This window comes from Thermomyces lanuginosus, assembly GCF_041956635.1.
Source record: "Thermomyces lanuginosus strain ATCC 200065 unplaced genomic scaffold VTN49scaffold_29, whole genome shotgun sequence".
In the NCBI taxonomy this organism is placed as follows: Eukaryota; Fungi; Ascomycota; class Eurotiomycetes; order Eurotiales; family Trichocomaceae; genus Thermomyces; species Thermomyces lanuginosus.
The window spans coordinates 340,401-353,384 of NW_027192363.1; the positions used below are offsets into that span (position 1 = coordinate 340,401).

Below are 12,984 nucleotides of genomic sequence, written 5' to 3' on the forward strand. Positions count from 1 at the left end.
GAAAGAAAACCCCGTCCGACGCAGCTCCCGCCGTGCGGGAGCGGAGTACATTAATTATTGCAGGCCTCGAGCAAAATAGTACTAATTAATGCGACCAAAGAACGCGTCCATAGTAAATCGATAACCAAACGCGATGACCTTATCAATTCGATCGGGCCGCAGAGAGCACTCTATCTGGCCTACTGATAAGATAAGCGTACCGTCAATCGCACCTCCACCTGCATTTTAGAGCAGCCCTCCGCCCCGCCAACCAACAGAATTCCTCCGCCTAGCTTCCTAAATTACCCGACAACGGTACGTCATACCGTACTGACAGGGTTCAGCTCGGTATTGATACTGGAGTCGAGGAGAGACCATCCATTTTGGGGCGAGCCGAATTTCAGGTTCATGCACCGAGGCCAGGTTACAATGACGACGTTCCAGAGACCCCTGCTAACCTAGTCGGCAAACGCGGTCATGGTAAATAAAGAGAAAGTAGTGAGGTTAGGACCTGGCCGACCGGCAGATCTGACAAGGGGTCGACGAAGCGGGCTGCACTTCCCAGTTCGGGTTTTATAGAATACCGCACCGTCAACACATCCTAGTCCCTGTTCAGGAGGAGAGAAGCCTGCATTCCACCAGGAACGGGAGAGCATTCTGCTTTTCCATCCTCGCCATGATGAGAGCAGGAGTGCTCCCGCTGCGGCTAAATTTTGGAACAGCTCCGGCACGCAGGCCAGACCCTGCGTAGCCTCCGTGGCAAATTACTTCCTCTTGCCACGACGGCACGAGGCATCAGCGGAGATAATTTCGCACACCCCCGGAGGTTGCGGCCGAAAGCTGAATGTTGCTCGGTCCGTCGCCACATGGACAAGTCCATCGACCCGACACGCCAAGCAGCGCGAGGATGGCCATTTGCAATTGAATTTCGGGGATGTTCAATTAATTGCCATGGCCACCACTCCTTGCCGTTTGCGCGCAGGCGGCCGATCGTGATAGTCCCATTTGGCACTCGTAACCACTGCACCGTCTCGTGATCGGAGACGCAAGGCAAGACGCCCCGCGATGGGGTCTTACAAATTCCTTCATTAAGATGATGGCAAAAGCGCACCGTGACTCGGATCACAGGAGAGGCGAAGCTGCCGGTCCAACATGAATCTCGCTGCAAGGCAAAACTCTATGTGTAGCAGGACCGTAAATTCGCGGCTTCGGCGCTTGAGCATAAAATCCGTCGAGCGCTCTGGGCGCTTTTCCACGGTCGGCAGCCAGGGTAGCGTGGCTTCGGGGGCGAGTCAATTCATTCTCGACGATGGTTGGCGGACGGCGATAGCGTTGCGTACATAATAAGGTAGCAGCAGTTTTGGGAACTCAACTGGCCTTGTCCAAAACCACAGCCAACTCACTTTGGGCCATCACTGAAATGGCCGCCTCCTTGTCAAAATCACTCTGGGACTGGCCAGTGGGCAATCATAGGATCGTAGTCCCCCTAATAGGCAGCATTGTAGCCTGCGAGAGTCCAAGGAACTTCAGGCGGCTGGGTGCTGTCCTTGGGCCCTTGGGCTTGCCAGTGACCATGCGCCTCGAACCCCCAGCAAAACAACGGGCAGGATCGCCATGCTTTATATTTCGTCGATCTGCACGGCAAGCAAGCTGCTGACGCGCCGCAGAGGGAGATAAGACCCCTGAGTGTATCTATTTTATCAAGCTGACGCACCTTATATCACCCATTCAGAGCCGGTGCTTCGATAACGATCCGGAGCTTCCATCGCAGCCGTTGGATAACGGGGCGATAAGTGATAGAATGATAAACGGTGAACGAGCGACACCGAAGCGAGTCGCCTTTATATACGACAGCACAATTTTTATCTTTAGTGGATGTCTGCGGCCCAATGCGTTCCCAATTCGAAGGTACCCTTGTGATAACAGAATGGTGCAATCGGATCCGAGAATGGCTTCTAGCATGAACCACAGAGCTCGACTGGATCTCCGCGGAGAAACGGCGGTGGATCGAATGGGATCCAGAGCCCAATCTCCCTCCGCCTTTCATATCTCAATGATAAAGCACATGCTGCATAGTTGAAGGACTACTACTATCAGAACCCGGTGCAATTGGATATGATACTATGAATATGAGGGTTCCGCCAGGACGAGGAATGAGAGCAAAGTTGGCAAGCATGGACCCTGGACTGAAAATCGAGGAACAAGCTTTGAAAGCAAGCCGGATCAGCAAGTTTTAACCGAAACAGGAATGTGGACTTCTGCAATTGCAATTTCCCCCCAGCATATTTGTGAATTCTGACGTGAGCTAGGACCCGACACGTTGATAAGAGCTTCGATGTTATCAACAACAAAACTGAGCACAGGACGAGCCTCTTAGCACTGCTACGAAAATTATGCCCACGCCCCGGACGTTTCAGGTTGACTGGTATGCCACATAAATATCGTAATTGATACTAGCAGTATCGTTTCCATCCATGCTGAGCTTGTGTATGAACAGAGACGCCGCGCGATGGCTTTGAGCTCTTTGCTAACGATAGTAATACGATGGAGAAGGCCCCGTAGACAGCGAGGTATGTGATTCCCGCCGTATTCATAAGACATCATTTAGTGGTCACCCTCTCCAGGCAGGCGCACACTCTCCCATCCACGGCCGTCGCCAATCCCCGCGGCGCTCCGGTGCCGTCCGATCCCCTTCCACTCCGTCATATTGAGCCATCCGATTTGCGCCAAGTCGCCAAATCCTCCGATCCAAAACGCATGCGTGACGACCATTCTTGCCCAGAATCCCGCATGCGGGCTATTCGGAGCACCAGGAAGCCACACCTTGGCGTCGGGATGAGCGGCAAGGAAGCATGCCTCCAGCTCATGCTGGGTATTTTTATCAATCGAAGAATCGATCCGTTCCACATACCCCAGGAGCGAGACCCGCGGAAGCCCCGCCGGGCTGAGCGGGAACCCCGGATACAAGGGCTCGGTTTTGTTCAGTTGATCCCACCAGTCAATGGCCAGGCTGACATTTGACCCCGAAGCGATATTTCGGAATGTTGTCGATACGTAGAGGCCCAGAAATATGGGGTTTCCTTCCTCCTCATCGTCCAACACTCCGGGACAATCGGCGAAATATTCGGGGAGACTAATCGGGACGCCCTCTAGACCCGGAGGACCACGGTACGAGTCAGAGGGCGGGTAGACCGTTGATACCGCTCCGACGGACGAAAGAGCCAGCAGACGACGTGCCAGCAGGGCGGAAGTAAACCACGACGGACGACCCAGAGACTCGGGGACGTCATCTTCGAACGAGCTATCCCAATTGTCACCAATCACGGGAAATCGTGGGTGATCGGAGCCGTTCTCCTTCTTGGCTGTGTCCTTGTTCCGCGTAACATCCGACACAAAATCTTTCAACGGGTCCTCTCTGCCATTGGCCTCTAGGAAAGCCTGTCCCAATTCATTGTTTCCAACGGCCACAAACGGTGTGGCAGTGATGGCCGCCCAACAGAGCGAGATCCCAGCCAGCCACTGACGCAGCATTGGTCCGACCGGAGCTGCGGATTAAAATAGTCTCAAAATCCACGAGCAAGGGTTGAATGAAACAACGCGAACACGAATACAGCTACTAGCTGGGTTAAGACGTAAGCAGGTCGGCACTTGGATAGTATGCGGAGAAGTGGAACCGCGCAAACAGAGGGCATTAATCGACCGGAATCAGTGGTGTTAATCGGGATCTCGGGATAGATTCGGCAATTGGACCCCTCATCAAGAGTCAGCTCGGAGTTGTGAAGGTCCTCTGCTGATTAACTGTACACTACGCCATTCTTGGAAGGCAGTTTGAACCAAATCTGCGCGACCTTGGAAGCGGTGAACCTGGTTGCTGGTACCAAGGCACTCCGCAGAATGGCCGACGTGCAGACGGTGAACTGCAGAGAAACTCGCTGTTGATGCCGATCCCCTCGTCAACTTGGAGTTCACCAATTGAAGTGGAGATCGGATTGGGCTGGCGCCCAGCGGGGAAGACGTTTTTCCCAATGGGGGGTTCCCGCTAGCCTAATCCGGTACCCTTGTCAGTGGCTTACGTTGACAGGTCTTGGCATGATCAATTTGGGGAATGAATGGGATGTTCTCTGCGGTTCAACCCCAAAGCTGAGCGGAATGTTTTCAAAGTGCAGTGAAGTTGGCCCGAACAGAATGAGTCATTCGTTATTTTCCGCTCAGTATTTATTGACTCAGTCGACAAATGATAAGCCTAGGAACACGATGGTCAGGATGCGAACGGGCGCGTCCGATCGTTTTCAGGACTTGATCTAAAGGATGAACTCTCGGGCAAGAAGTACTAAACTCGTTCTCCCAACTCGTACGTTGTAAAAATAGTACACCGTACTCCTAATGCTTCTGGGTCTTTGCCGGAAGATGTGGCATTGGAACCAAAATGCTTACAAATTGGTCAAGAATTCGGTGCTCTGTACTCCGGACACTCCGGACGGAGTGCCCAGTCAATGAATCATGATGAAAAGCCTCAGGCCTTGGCAAGAATCTGCTGAAAGCCAGACTTTAGAATACCGTATGGGAATGAGAGGCGACCTGTACATGCCAGAGGCAATGCTGTACTCAACGAATTCCGTCTTCCGGTGCAGAATGAGACTCACCAGTATGTTCTTGTACGGAGTGGTTAGGACTACAGAGTAGACATAATACAGAATCATCGCAGAGCACGGCTGAATGTTGACCACTCTTGGATGACAGCGGGGTATCTATATACAGATGCCGTCCTCAAAGAGCGTCAAGTATTTTGGCACAGTAGTCAAACCCGCCCATTACAAGAGATCAATCCCGATGAACACCCCCCTCCGGCCACCCAAAGACCCAGACACACACACACACCCATGCAAGAACAGTAACCATCCAGTCACCCTAGTTCAAATTCATGCATTCGCGTCGAATATCAGAGTTGACAATGTGCTGCAAGTCGAAGCTGCAGCATGCACGCTTGATGCTGCCCGGTTGGGCAATCGGAATCGAGTACTTCATAGTACCGTATTGGCCCTCGAGGGACGCCGACGGTCCCTTTGATTCGGAAACGAGAAACGAATCGGGCAAATGCCGGTCAGGGAGAACTACCTCTTGTCCCTGGTTGGAATCGACAGCCATCAGCTGCCGGACTTGCCGCTGCAGGGAGAGGTCTTGCGACGGCGTTCGACCGCGCTTTCGGCGACGGCCCAGATTACCTACAGGTTCCTGAGACGAGCCGGATCGGGTGGCCGCGGCGGACAACTCGCACAATCCTTGAGCCGCTTCGCAAGCTGTCACGTCTGCCGGTGTATTCAACGAGAAGCTGGAGAGATCAGCAACTGAAGATCCCACATCCAGGTCGGTCGTCTCTGGAGATTGACAGAATGCCGCCGATTCATCGATCGGGGTCTGAATAGCCAGGTTCTTCCGGCATTCTTTCAACATGTTCGTTGCGCAACGGCGAGTTGCCGTCACAGCCAGACGCGCCTGACTCGAGGCAGCAGTCGACGAAGAGCAGGATGAGATCGACGACGACCGCGATGAGCGGGAAGAGACCGTAGACACGTCAGAGATCATTGACTCTGGAGACGAGACAGTTGAAGCGGAGCGCGCAAGCGACGAACGACGAGTCAAGAACGGGTATGAATCCGTACTTCCGGTACGGCAACCAAGTAATGGCTGAGACGGACGCTGATCCAACGTCGACCGTGCCAAACTCATGCTCTGGGCATGAGACATTGCAGCGCCAATAGAAGTCCGCCTCAACGGGCAGCCTGGAGCACTCGCTGCAGGAGTCCAGGCGGCATTGCACTGAGGCGTCAACTGAGGAGTCGGAAGCAAGCCCAACTTTGGAAGGGAAGGCAATGCTGTTGGGTGTGATTGATTTGCAGCATCCAGACGAGGCGCTGCTTGAGGCTGCTGTACACGCGTGTTGGTCGGCGTCTGATCATTGGGAGTCTCGACACTGGACGAGCGGGAAGGGGAAGGTGACTCCGGCATGGTATCAAAACCGTAGCAAGATGACGGAGTAGACGGTTCGATGTCCACAATGTCCAGGTCGGGAGTCAGCTTGGGTATGATGTTTCGCCACGAGTCTTCCCCGGCTGAGGGGCCACCGGCCGTCGAGGTGTATTTCAACACAATTGAGGTCCACTTGTGGTAAATATTCTGAGGAATGTGTAGCTCCCAGTTGACGGCCTGCAAAAACATCATTTCGTTCTGGTTGATTTCCGTTGTGTTGAGTCCCGAAATCTTGCTCCATGCACGTGCCGAATAATTCCGATCCTGCAGGTACTTGGAGGCAAGAATAAGTGCAGCAAGGAACATGCGCCGACCACACTGCATGGCGCGGTGAGCAGGCTTGTCACGCGGCTGTTCCGTGGTGAAATTGTGGCTGGGCACATGAGGCCGGATTTTGATCAGATAGTATAAAGCTACTTGTAAGGTGCTGTAGCTAGTGCGAGACCTGCGCAGAGTCTCCTGAATAAAGGTACGCAGAGGCAGGACGCCTTTGCAGTTTGCGGAAGAGTCACTGCTGCGGGGGGCAACGACGGAAAGCGGCCAGATCGTTTCGACAAGTTGAGCGGCAGAATCTTAGCACAAGATATGGCTTAGCGACTGCGACAAAGATCGAGAAGGTGAGATATTCTCCTTTGGTAAGTGTGACTTACCGACAAGATTGTCAACGAAGTTGATTTTGCGCTCGTTTTGCCGAACAAGCGACGGGGGGTGCCTAGGACCGGAGGCAGATGTCCCATGGGATGACGTCGTTCGCCGAGGATGCATTCGCAGCTCCGGCGGTACCGGCGCATCAGTGGTCTTTATGCAAGAGGCCCTGACAGCCGTCCGGGAAACGCGACCAGCTGGTTCGCATGATGAAGTGTTAAGGGGTCCAGCTCGACTTGTTCCCTCCCCCAATGCCTCATGCTCCCAGACGGTATCCGCGCCATGAGTCGATAAAGAGGAAATTGAGCTCTGAGAGGAGACGCCATCGAGTGAAAACACCGAGGACGAGGAGGAGGATGCCGATGAGGCAACCGACGAAACGTAAGGGTGGGCGTTGGCAATTTTCTGTTGATAGGGATTGGGCATATTCAAACCCGGATAGTCGATCCCAGCCATCATCGAAGAATAGGCACGTGTATGGTGGTGAATGCCTCACCGACCGGACCGTTCCTTGTGATTAAATATGCACGCAGGATGCGCTCTAACTTCGAGAAAGGATTGACTGGGGATCAACAGTATGTTAAACCGTGGTAGCAGCTAAACCGGGAAGCCAGGAACCGAAACGCGAGCCAGGAAGATACACACAGCCGTCTTTTGATATCAGGCGACGGCAAGGCCTATGTGGTGAAGGGCTTCAATGCGTCGAGTTCAGAGAAGTACTTCGGTGGGACAAAACGCGAGAGATGACGAATGTAGAGCCGGCGAGGACCGATCACCGCAGTATCACTCCGACGTCGACTGATTCAACGAGACCGCAAGTTATTTCTTTGCGATGCGCAGGTATTCAAACGATCCGTTGCGAATACTAGTTGCAGCGCATCGCACAGGAGACTGAGATCCACAAGATCGATTTAAACGAGAGGAACGGTCACAGCAGAATCGATACAGACGGGAATGGTAGCGCAGATGATCGGTTTCATAGCCAGTTCGCAAGAAGGGTACATTTTGAAGATGCGGCGAGATGGAATAACTCAGGCGAGGAAGGGTTTTGCCTAACACCCAGGCAACGTTCCTGGATGTCGCGCAGCTTGCGGCAGGCAGTCGAGGAACCAGGCGGTACACTGGATGTTGGACCTGCAAACACGAGACTGATCAGCCCAGCGTTCTGAAGATGCTACCTGGCGCGTGCTGAGCTCTCTTATGTTGGCCAGCCGCCACTTGCTGCGGGTTGACTCAGGAACGCGAGTAGTGGCGACAGAGCGGAGCAAGTAATGACATCGAGAGCCTAAACGGGCACCGCAGCAGGCAGCAGAGGGGGGTTGGGGATCGTCAGTGCTCACGTCTTCGGAAGCTCACCCAAGATTCTTGATGACCACTCCGTCTTCACTCCACTGGTGGCGAGTGGAGTGGCGTTTGGTCGACTTTTCTTCGGACCGCCCAGAGGCCAGCCTAGGAACCAGCCGAGGGGAGAGCCGAGGATGCGACGCGTCTTAGAGAAAACGTACGGAGATGGGGGAGATCGGGAATGCTATTATACAGGCGGACGAACTCTATGACTATGAGGCAAGTATGAGTCGACCGAGTCGTTCGGGCCCGAAGGATGGAGACCAGAGAAGGCCGATTAGCGGGCAAAGACCAGCGGGATTTTAGGGCGGCTTGATTTGGCTTTTGGCTTTGGGGCTTGCTTGGGTATTGGGGCTGGAGAGAGGCTGGGATTTGCCGCCGGGCCGGAGACCACTCCAGAGTGGCGCTGCCCTTAGAAATTTCTCCTGACTTTCCTCGTCCAGTTACGAACGGCCACAGGCAGAAAGGGAGACTAGGACGCTGCCAAAGTACCAGGTTGTATGGGTGGTATAGGCATCCATCTCACGCACAGAGTTCACTACCTAGGTTATCTATTCTCGTCGAGCGTCTTTCCGGGGGGCTGCCTCCAAACATGAAGGGCGCCCAACTCTCTTCCCACAGGCAGCAGAGCAGAGATCAGCACCGAACGGTACCTACGCATGGATGACTGGAAGCACTGCCAGCTGCCAAATCTAAATTTGTTCCCAGATCAGAATGCAGATCATGTTTGATTTGATCATTTGGCAGGATTCCGATAACGGCCTTTGCGCCGAGAAGGCTGCATCAAGCTGTGCCATCTGGCAAGAATTACCTCTGGACTAAAAACGTAGCGACATGATGCTGCTCCCCCATGCCATCAAAATCAAGCACTAAAACGTACACCGAAGCTCCTACTGCAATCAATCAAAAGGGGCTGCTTCCGAATTCCATCATACAACAGTATTCTACCCACACCGGATAGGAGGGAAGCGAGGGTGTGCTCCAATACTAGGCAACCACTACATGGTGTCATCCCTGACCTCCTTTTGAGTTGGCTGATTGAAGGCAGAGGCAGAGACGGCGGAATACGGCGTCCTCCCGTACTCGCACTCCGTACGATCGAGAGATGTCGGGTCTTGATTCACCTTTCCATCTGATCACGGATCAAATGATCCCACAAACGGAGCCGAACTGATGGAACTGATGAATCATGAAGCTCCATGACTCACTGCGTTGGCTCACCGGGCTGACCATGACTCTTGATGCTTGCCACCATTTTTTTCCCATCCATGACTCGCAACTGCAAACGCCTGCCTGCAGTTGGTTCCGGGTTGGGCAGTAGGGCAGGCCACCCGCCAATCAAATTGTTCATGATGACCAAAACGGGCGAAGGACGGGACCAGTGATTGGCGCTAACCGCGAATAGTAGATGTGGGTCAAATGCCAAGAGATACACGTGACTCAATCATCCCGAGTACGGCTGATGATTGGTTTTTCTTTCGCAGAGGGCATGGCTTTTGCAGTGTTTGCACTCACTACCGGAAGAAGGCGGTATCGTGGCCTCTTGCGCAATGCGGCATCAAGTAATAGTCCTGACTGGATTGAGGAACCGATTCGATTGGAATGGAGGCTTACGAGGCCGTACGATCCGTGTGCAGCGGCCTTGAGACTACTCGATGTAGGTGCTTCCACGAGTTCCGGTAACAACCCCGAACGCCAAGTATGGACACCCGTACGACTAGTCGTGAACGGCAGAGTTATACAAATCATGAATTAATCTGGCGTTTACCCTCGAACTCAACACCATTCTCTTTGCGACAAGGTCATGGACACAAGTACAGATTTTGCCGACCAGGTCGTAGCCATTCACGAAAAAGAACCTACAGTACGGAGTACAGCGGAGTGATTCTGGGAACAAATAGCTGTTCCCCGTTCTGGGTAGTTCCTTAAAAGTTCGTCTGGGCAATCGGATGCTCAGCACGCACACTCTTGCGACTTTACAGTGGATGGTATGACATGCGGGATTTCAAAATGATCCGGTAACACCGCCGGAACGGTGGCATACACCATGGGACGATGATATGGAGAGATCAGTGGACGTCGGGACTAGAATGGCCAATGATGATTTCTAAATCGGCTCTACACCAACTACGATATCGATATTATCAATCGTCTGAAGAGATCAGAAGTTAATTGAACGGCAACGGCAGGTGATGGATACATGATGGGCAGCAATGATGGGTAGAGTCGGCTAGACTTCCATAGACCCTCAAAACCTGGGCGAATGAATGTCTTCTCACCCTTGCAGCATGTCTAATCCTCGCATCCCTGCACGCCTTTTGCGTATCGTGATGTGCGGATACATGCAATACACTTCTTCATCATGCTTCCTGTGGGCCGATATTCTCGAGCCAGCTCTCTCGATATCTGGAGGGATTCCGGATACTCGGAGAATGAGCGTGTCAACATCCAGGTCATGATCGACCCACCATGTCCGACAGGCAGTGCACGACAGTGTACCTGTACATTGCCAGATACTATGCGTAGCCTTTACCGTGGAATCCTGCGCTTGCAAACCAGAGCCGTGTAAACCGGAGATTCTGTCTTCGAGTTGTTGTTTTGTGAAGGAGCCATTGAATCTCTTGAAATATATTTGCGTTGTCTGAGCACTGGTCTGTCGCTTCCCTGGAATACTTGAAAGATCAAATGAGTACTAATTCAGCGGACAAACATTCCATCACGACCCAGGCTGCCCTTGTTGGCATGGAGCACGTAGCAGTCAAATGCAGACTATCGCCTGCGGAATCCATCGATACAAATATACCATTGATATCTTCTGTCGTAGCGTGTCAGACCGTCTGAAAGGAGGCTTAGGAAAGAACTGCCAATCTGCGGAGCGCTCGGCATTGTAGCTTTTGGTCGCCAAATTCTTTCCGGGAGACATGCCATCATTACCATCTCCGACGTCGTTAAGCAAGAAAGCTGAGCTGGAGAGGTTCCAAGATTTCCAAAGGTCAAAAGTGCAGCAACACCAGACTCATCATCTGGGCACGTCGGTCTCCTTTGAGGAAAGTCGAAACAAGCCAGATCCCTTTTTCATACAGTCAATCCGTGACGAAGCAGAGGAACTAAGGCAATCCCTGGTCAAGCTGTCTATCTCGATCACATCGCCAATGCACCGCAAAGGCAGAAACACGTTTTCGATTCGAGACTGAGTTCTTGATATCCTCGACTTTGACGATGGGAAACCAGCCTTTGTATATCGCCAGAATCTCCAAATTCGACGGAGAAAATCGCATCCAAACGATCCAAGTTTGTCACGACCATGAACAATCCTGCTCAAAGCAGAAGGGCCGTTGGTGGATTTTGAATACTACAGCATCGGTGAATGCTTCTACCTGGGAACACCTCATTTCAACAATTGAGCCTGACATTCAAGAAATACCGTCAAAGACTTGGAGACAGTTCCGAAGCATAGATGAGATGAAGCGATCTGGTAGCCTTCTCTCAGTGAACATGATTGAAGCTGGCATTTGATTGAAGTAGATAGTTGAGCGGTTAGATCCTCCTGTAGGAAGTTGCGCAATTGACAATCGGCCTGTTTCATGGTTTGTACTTTTGGATACTTGTGTTTTGGAATCACCCGAATCATCACTAATGGCTTGTCGATGTGGTTACGGTATGAGCTGTGTCATAGGTTAGTGGTTTACGTGGTACCGTCCTCAGACGGCCAATTGTGGCTTGACTTGAATAAGCCACGAATGTGGCTGGAGCTCCCAGTACCTAACCAAAACGCGTCGTCGTTGTGCCTGGTGTCATCATAGCTTCGATTCAATCCCAACGTCCTCCATTCTTGGCCACGGAATTGCTTCGCTTTCTCTTCACATTACTCCAGTTCGGCACGTCGGGGAAGCTGAGAGCCATTTGGACACTTACGTCTTCCTAAACGATCCCCTCGTCGTCTAGTAATTTCGGCGAATATCTTCCGTCATGTTCAGGAACAACTACGATAACGATTCCGTAACCTTGTGAGTGTGAGCTGGAAATGTGCATCGAACCTAACCGGAATGCTGACTGTGAATCCCACGAGCTAGTTCGCCGCAGGGCCGGATATTCCAGGTCGAATATGCACAGGAGGCCGTAAAACAGGGCTCGGTAGTGGTTGGTATTGTTAGCAAGACGCATGCGGTGCTTGCTGGGTTGAAGGTAGAGCTCGACTCTCTGGCCAGCTTCGAGATTCTATTTCCTAGGCGCTGCTGAATTGCTGACCGTATGATGATATTTGTAGCGCAATGCCGAAGAGCTGTCCTCCTACCAGAAGAAAGTGATTGAAATCGACTCACATCTGGGAATCGCAATTGCGGGCTTAGCATCTGATGCCCGGGTTCTCTCGAACTTCATGAAGCAGCAATCTCTAAGTTCACGGCTGACGTATGGGCGAGCAATCTCGCTCGAAAAGATCTTGTCGCAGATCGGCGAGCGAGCACAAACAAACACACAGATCTACGGAAAACGGCCGTACGGTGTGGGACTGCTGGTGGCCGGAGTGGATGATTCGGGGGCTCATCTGTATGAGTTTCAGCCATCTGGGCTTACGCAGGAGATGATCGCTTGTGCGATTGGAGCACGATCGCAAATGGCGCGGACGTATCTTGAGAAGAACCTGGACCAGTTTGCCGACAGTTCAAGGGAGGAGCTTATTGCACATGGCCTCAAGGCGCTCAAGGAGACTCTCTCTCAGGACAAGGAGCTGACTATCGAGAACACAACGGTGGGCGTGGTGGGGATAGCACCTCCGGGTTCGAGGAACAAGATCGAGCCGTTCAAATTGTACGACGGACAGGATGTTGCCCCTCTACTGGAGGCATTGGATGGGTCTAGTTCTAGCGGAGAAGGAGAAGAAGGTGGCGCAATGGAGGTGGATGCATGATCATGTTTCTCGGGCTTGCACCACTCCGGACTGCTATAACATGTGCTTGTTGAATGATGGATTTCTACCAGGACACGAGT

General features: G+C 52.5%; 6 protein-coding genes across 6 annotated transcripts; 4 read left to right on the plus strand and 2 right to left on the minus strand.

Annotated features, from left to right (window-relative positions):
- Nucleotides 1-2,583: 2,583 nt before the first annotated feature.
- Nucleotides 2,584-3,510, minus strand: VTN49DRAFT_3619 (uncharacterized protein; the record flags this gene model as incomplete). Its single annotated transcript, XM_069411475.1, has 1 exon — nt 2,584-3,510. The coding sequence occupies one exon, from the start codon at nt 3,508-3,510 to the stop codon at nt 2,584-2,586; it is 927 nt and encodes a 308-aa protein (XP_069268090.1).
- A 1,101-nt stretch (nt 3,511-4,611) lies between these two features.
- On the plus strand, nt 4,612-4,874 carry VTN49DRAFT_3620 (uncharacterized protein; the record flags this gene model as incomplete). Its single annotated transcript, XM_069411477.1, has 2 exons — nt 4,612-4,634; nt 4,685-4,874. The coding sequence occupies 2 exons, from the start codon at nt 4,612-4,614 to the stop codon at nt 4,872-4,874; spliced, it is 213 nt and encodes a 70-aa protein (XP_069268091.1).
- A 13-nt stretch (nt 4,875-4,887) lies between these two features.
- VTN49DRAFT_3621 (uncharacterized protein) lies at nt 4,888-7,110 on the minus strand (the record flags this gene model as incomplete). Its single annotated transcript, XM_069411478.1, has 2 exons — nt 4,888-6,578; nt 6,657-7,110. The coding sequence occupies 2 exons, from the start codon at nt 7,108-7,110 to the stop codon at nt 4,888-4,890; spliced, it is 2,145 nt and encodes a 714-aa protein (XP_069268092.1).
- An 18-nt stretch (nt 7,111-7,128) lies between these two features.
- VTN49DRAFT_3622 (uncharacterized protein) lies at nt 7,129-7,820 on the plus strand (the record flags this gene model as incomplete). The annotated part of the gene is made up of 3 exons (XM_069411479.1): nt 7,129-7,226; nt 7,289-7,469; nt 7,521-7,820. 3 exons carry the CDS (start codon nt 7,129-7,131, stop codon nt 7,818-7,820), a joined length of 579 nt encoding a protein of 192 aa, XP_069268093.1.
- A 3,822-nt stretch (nt 7,821-11,642) lies between these two features.
- Nucleotides 11,643-11,940, plus strand: VTN49DRAFT_3623 (uncharacterized protein; the record flags this gene model as incomplete). The annotated part of the gene is made up of 2 exons (XM_069411480.1): nt 11,643-11,653; nt 11,730-11,940. 2 exons carry the CDS (start codon nt 11,643-11,645, stop codon nt 11,938-11,940), a joined length of 222 nt encoding a protein of 73 aa, XP_069268094.1.
- A 24-nt stretch (nt 11,941-11,964) lies between these two features.
- Nucleotides 11,965-12,904, plus strand: VTN49DRAFT_3624 (uncharacterized protein; the record flags this gene model as incomplete). The annotated part of the gene is made up of 3 exons (XM_069411481.1): nt 11,965-12,002; nt 12,069-12,180; nt 12,263-12,904. 3 exons carry the CDS (start codon nt 11,965-11,967, stop codon nt 12,902-12,904), a joined length of 792 nt encoding a protein of 263 aa, XP_069268095.1.
- Between the last annotated feature and the right edge of the window lie 80 nt (nt 12,905-12,984).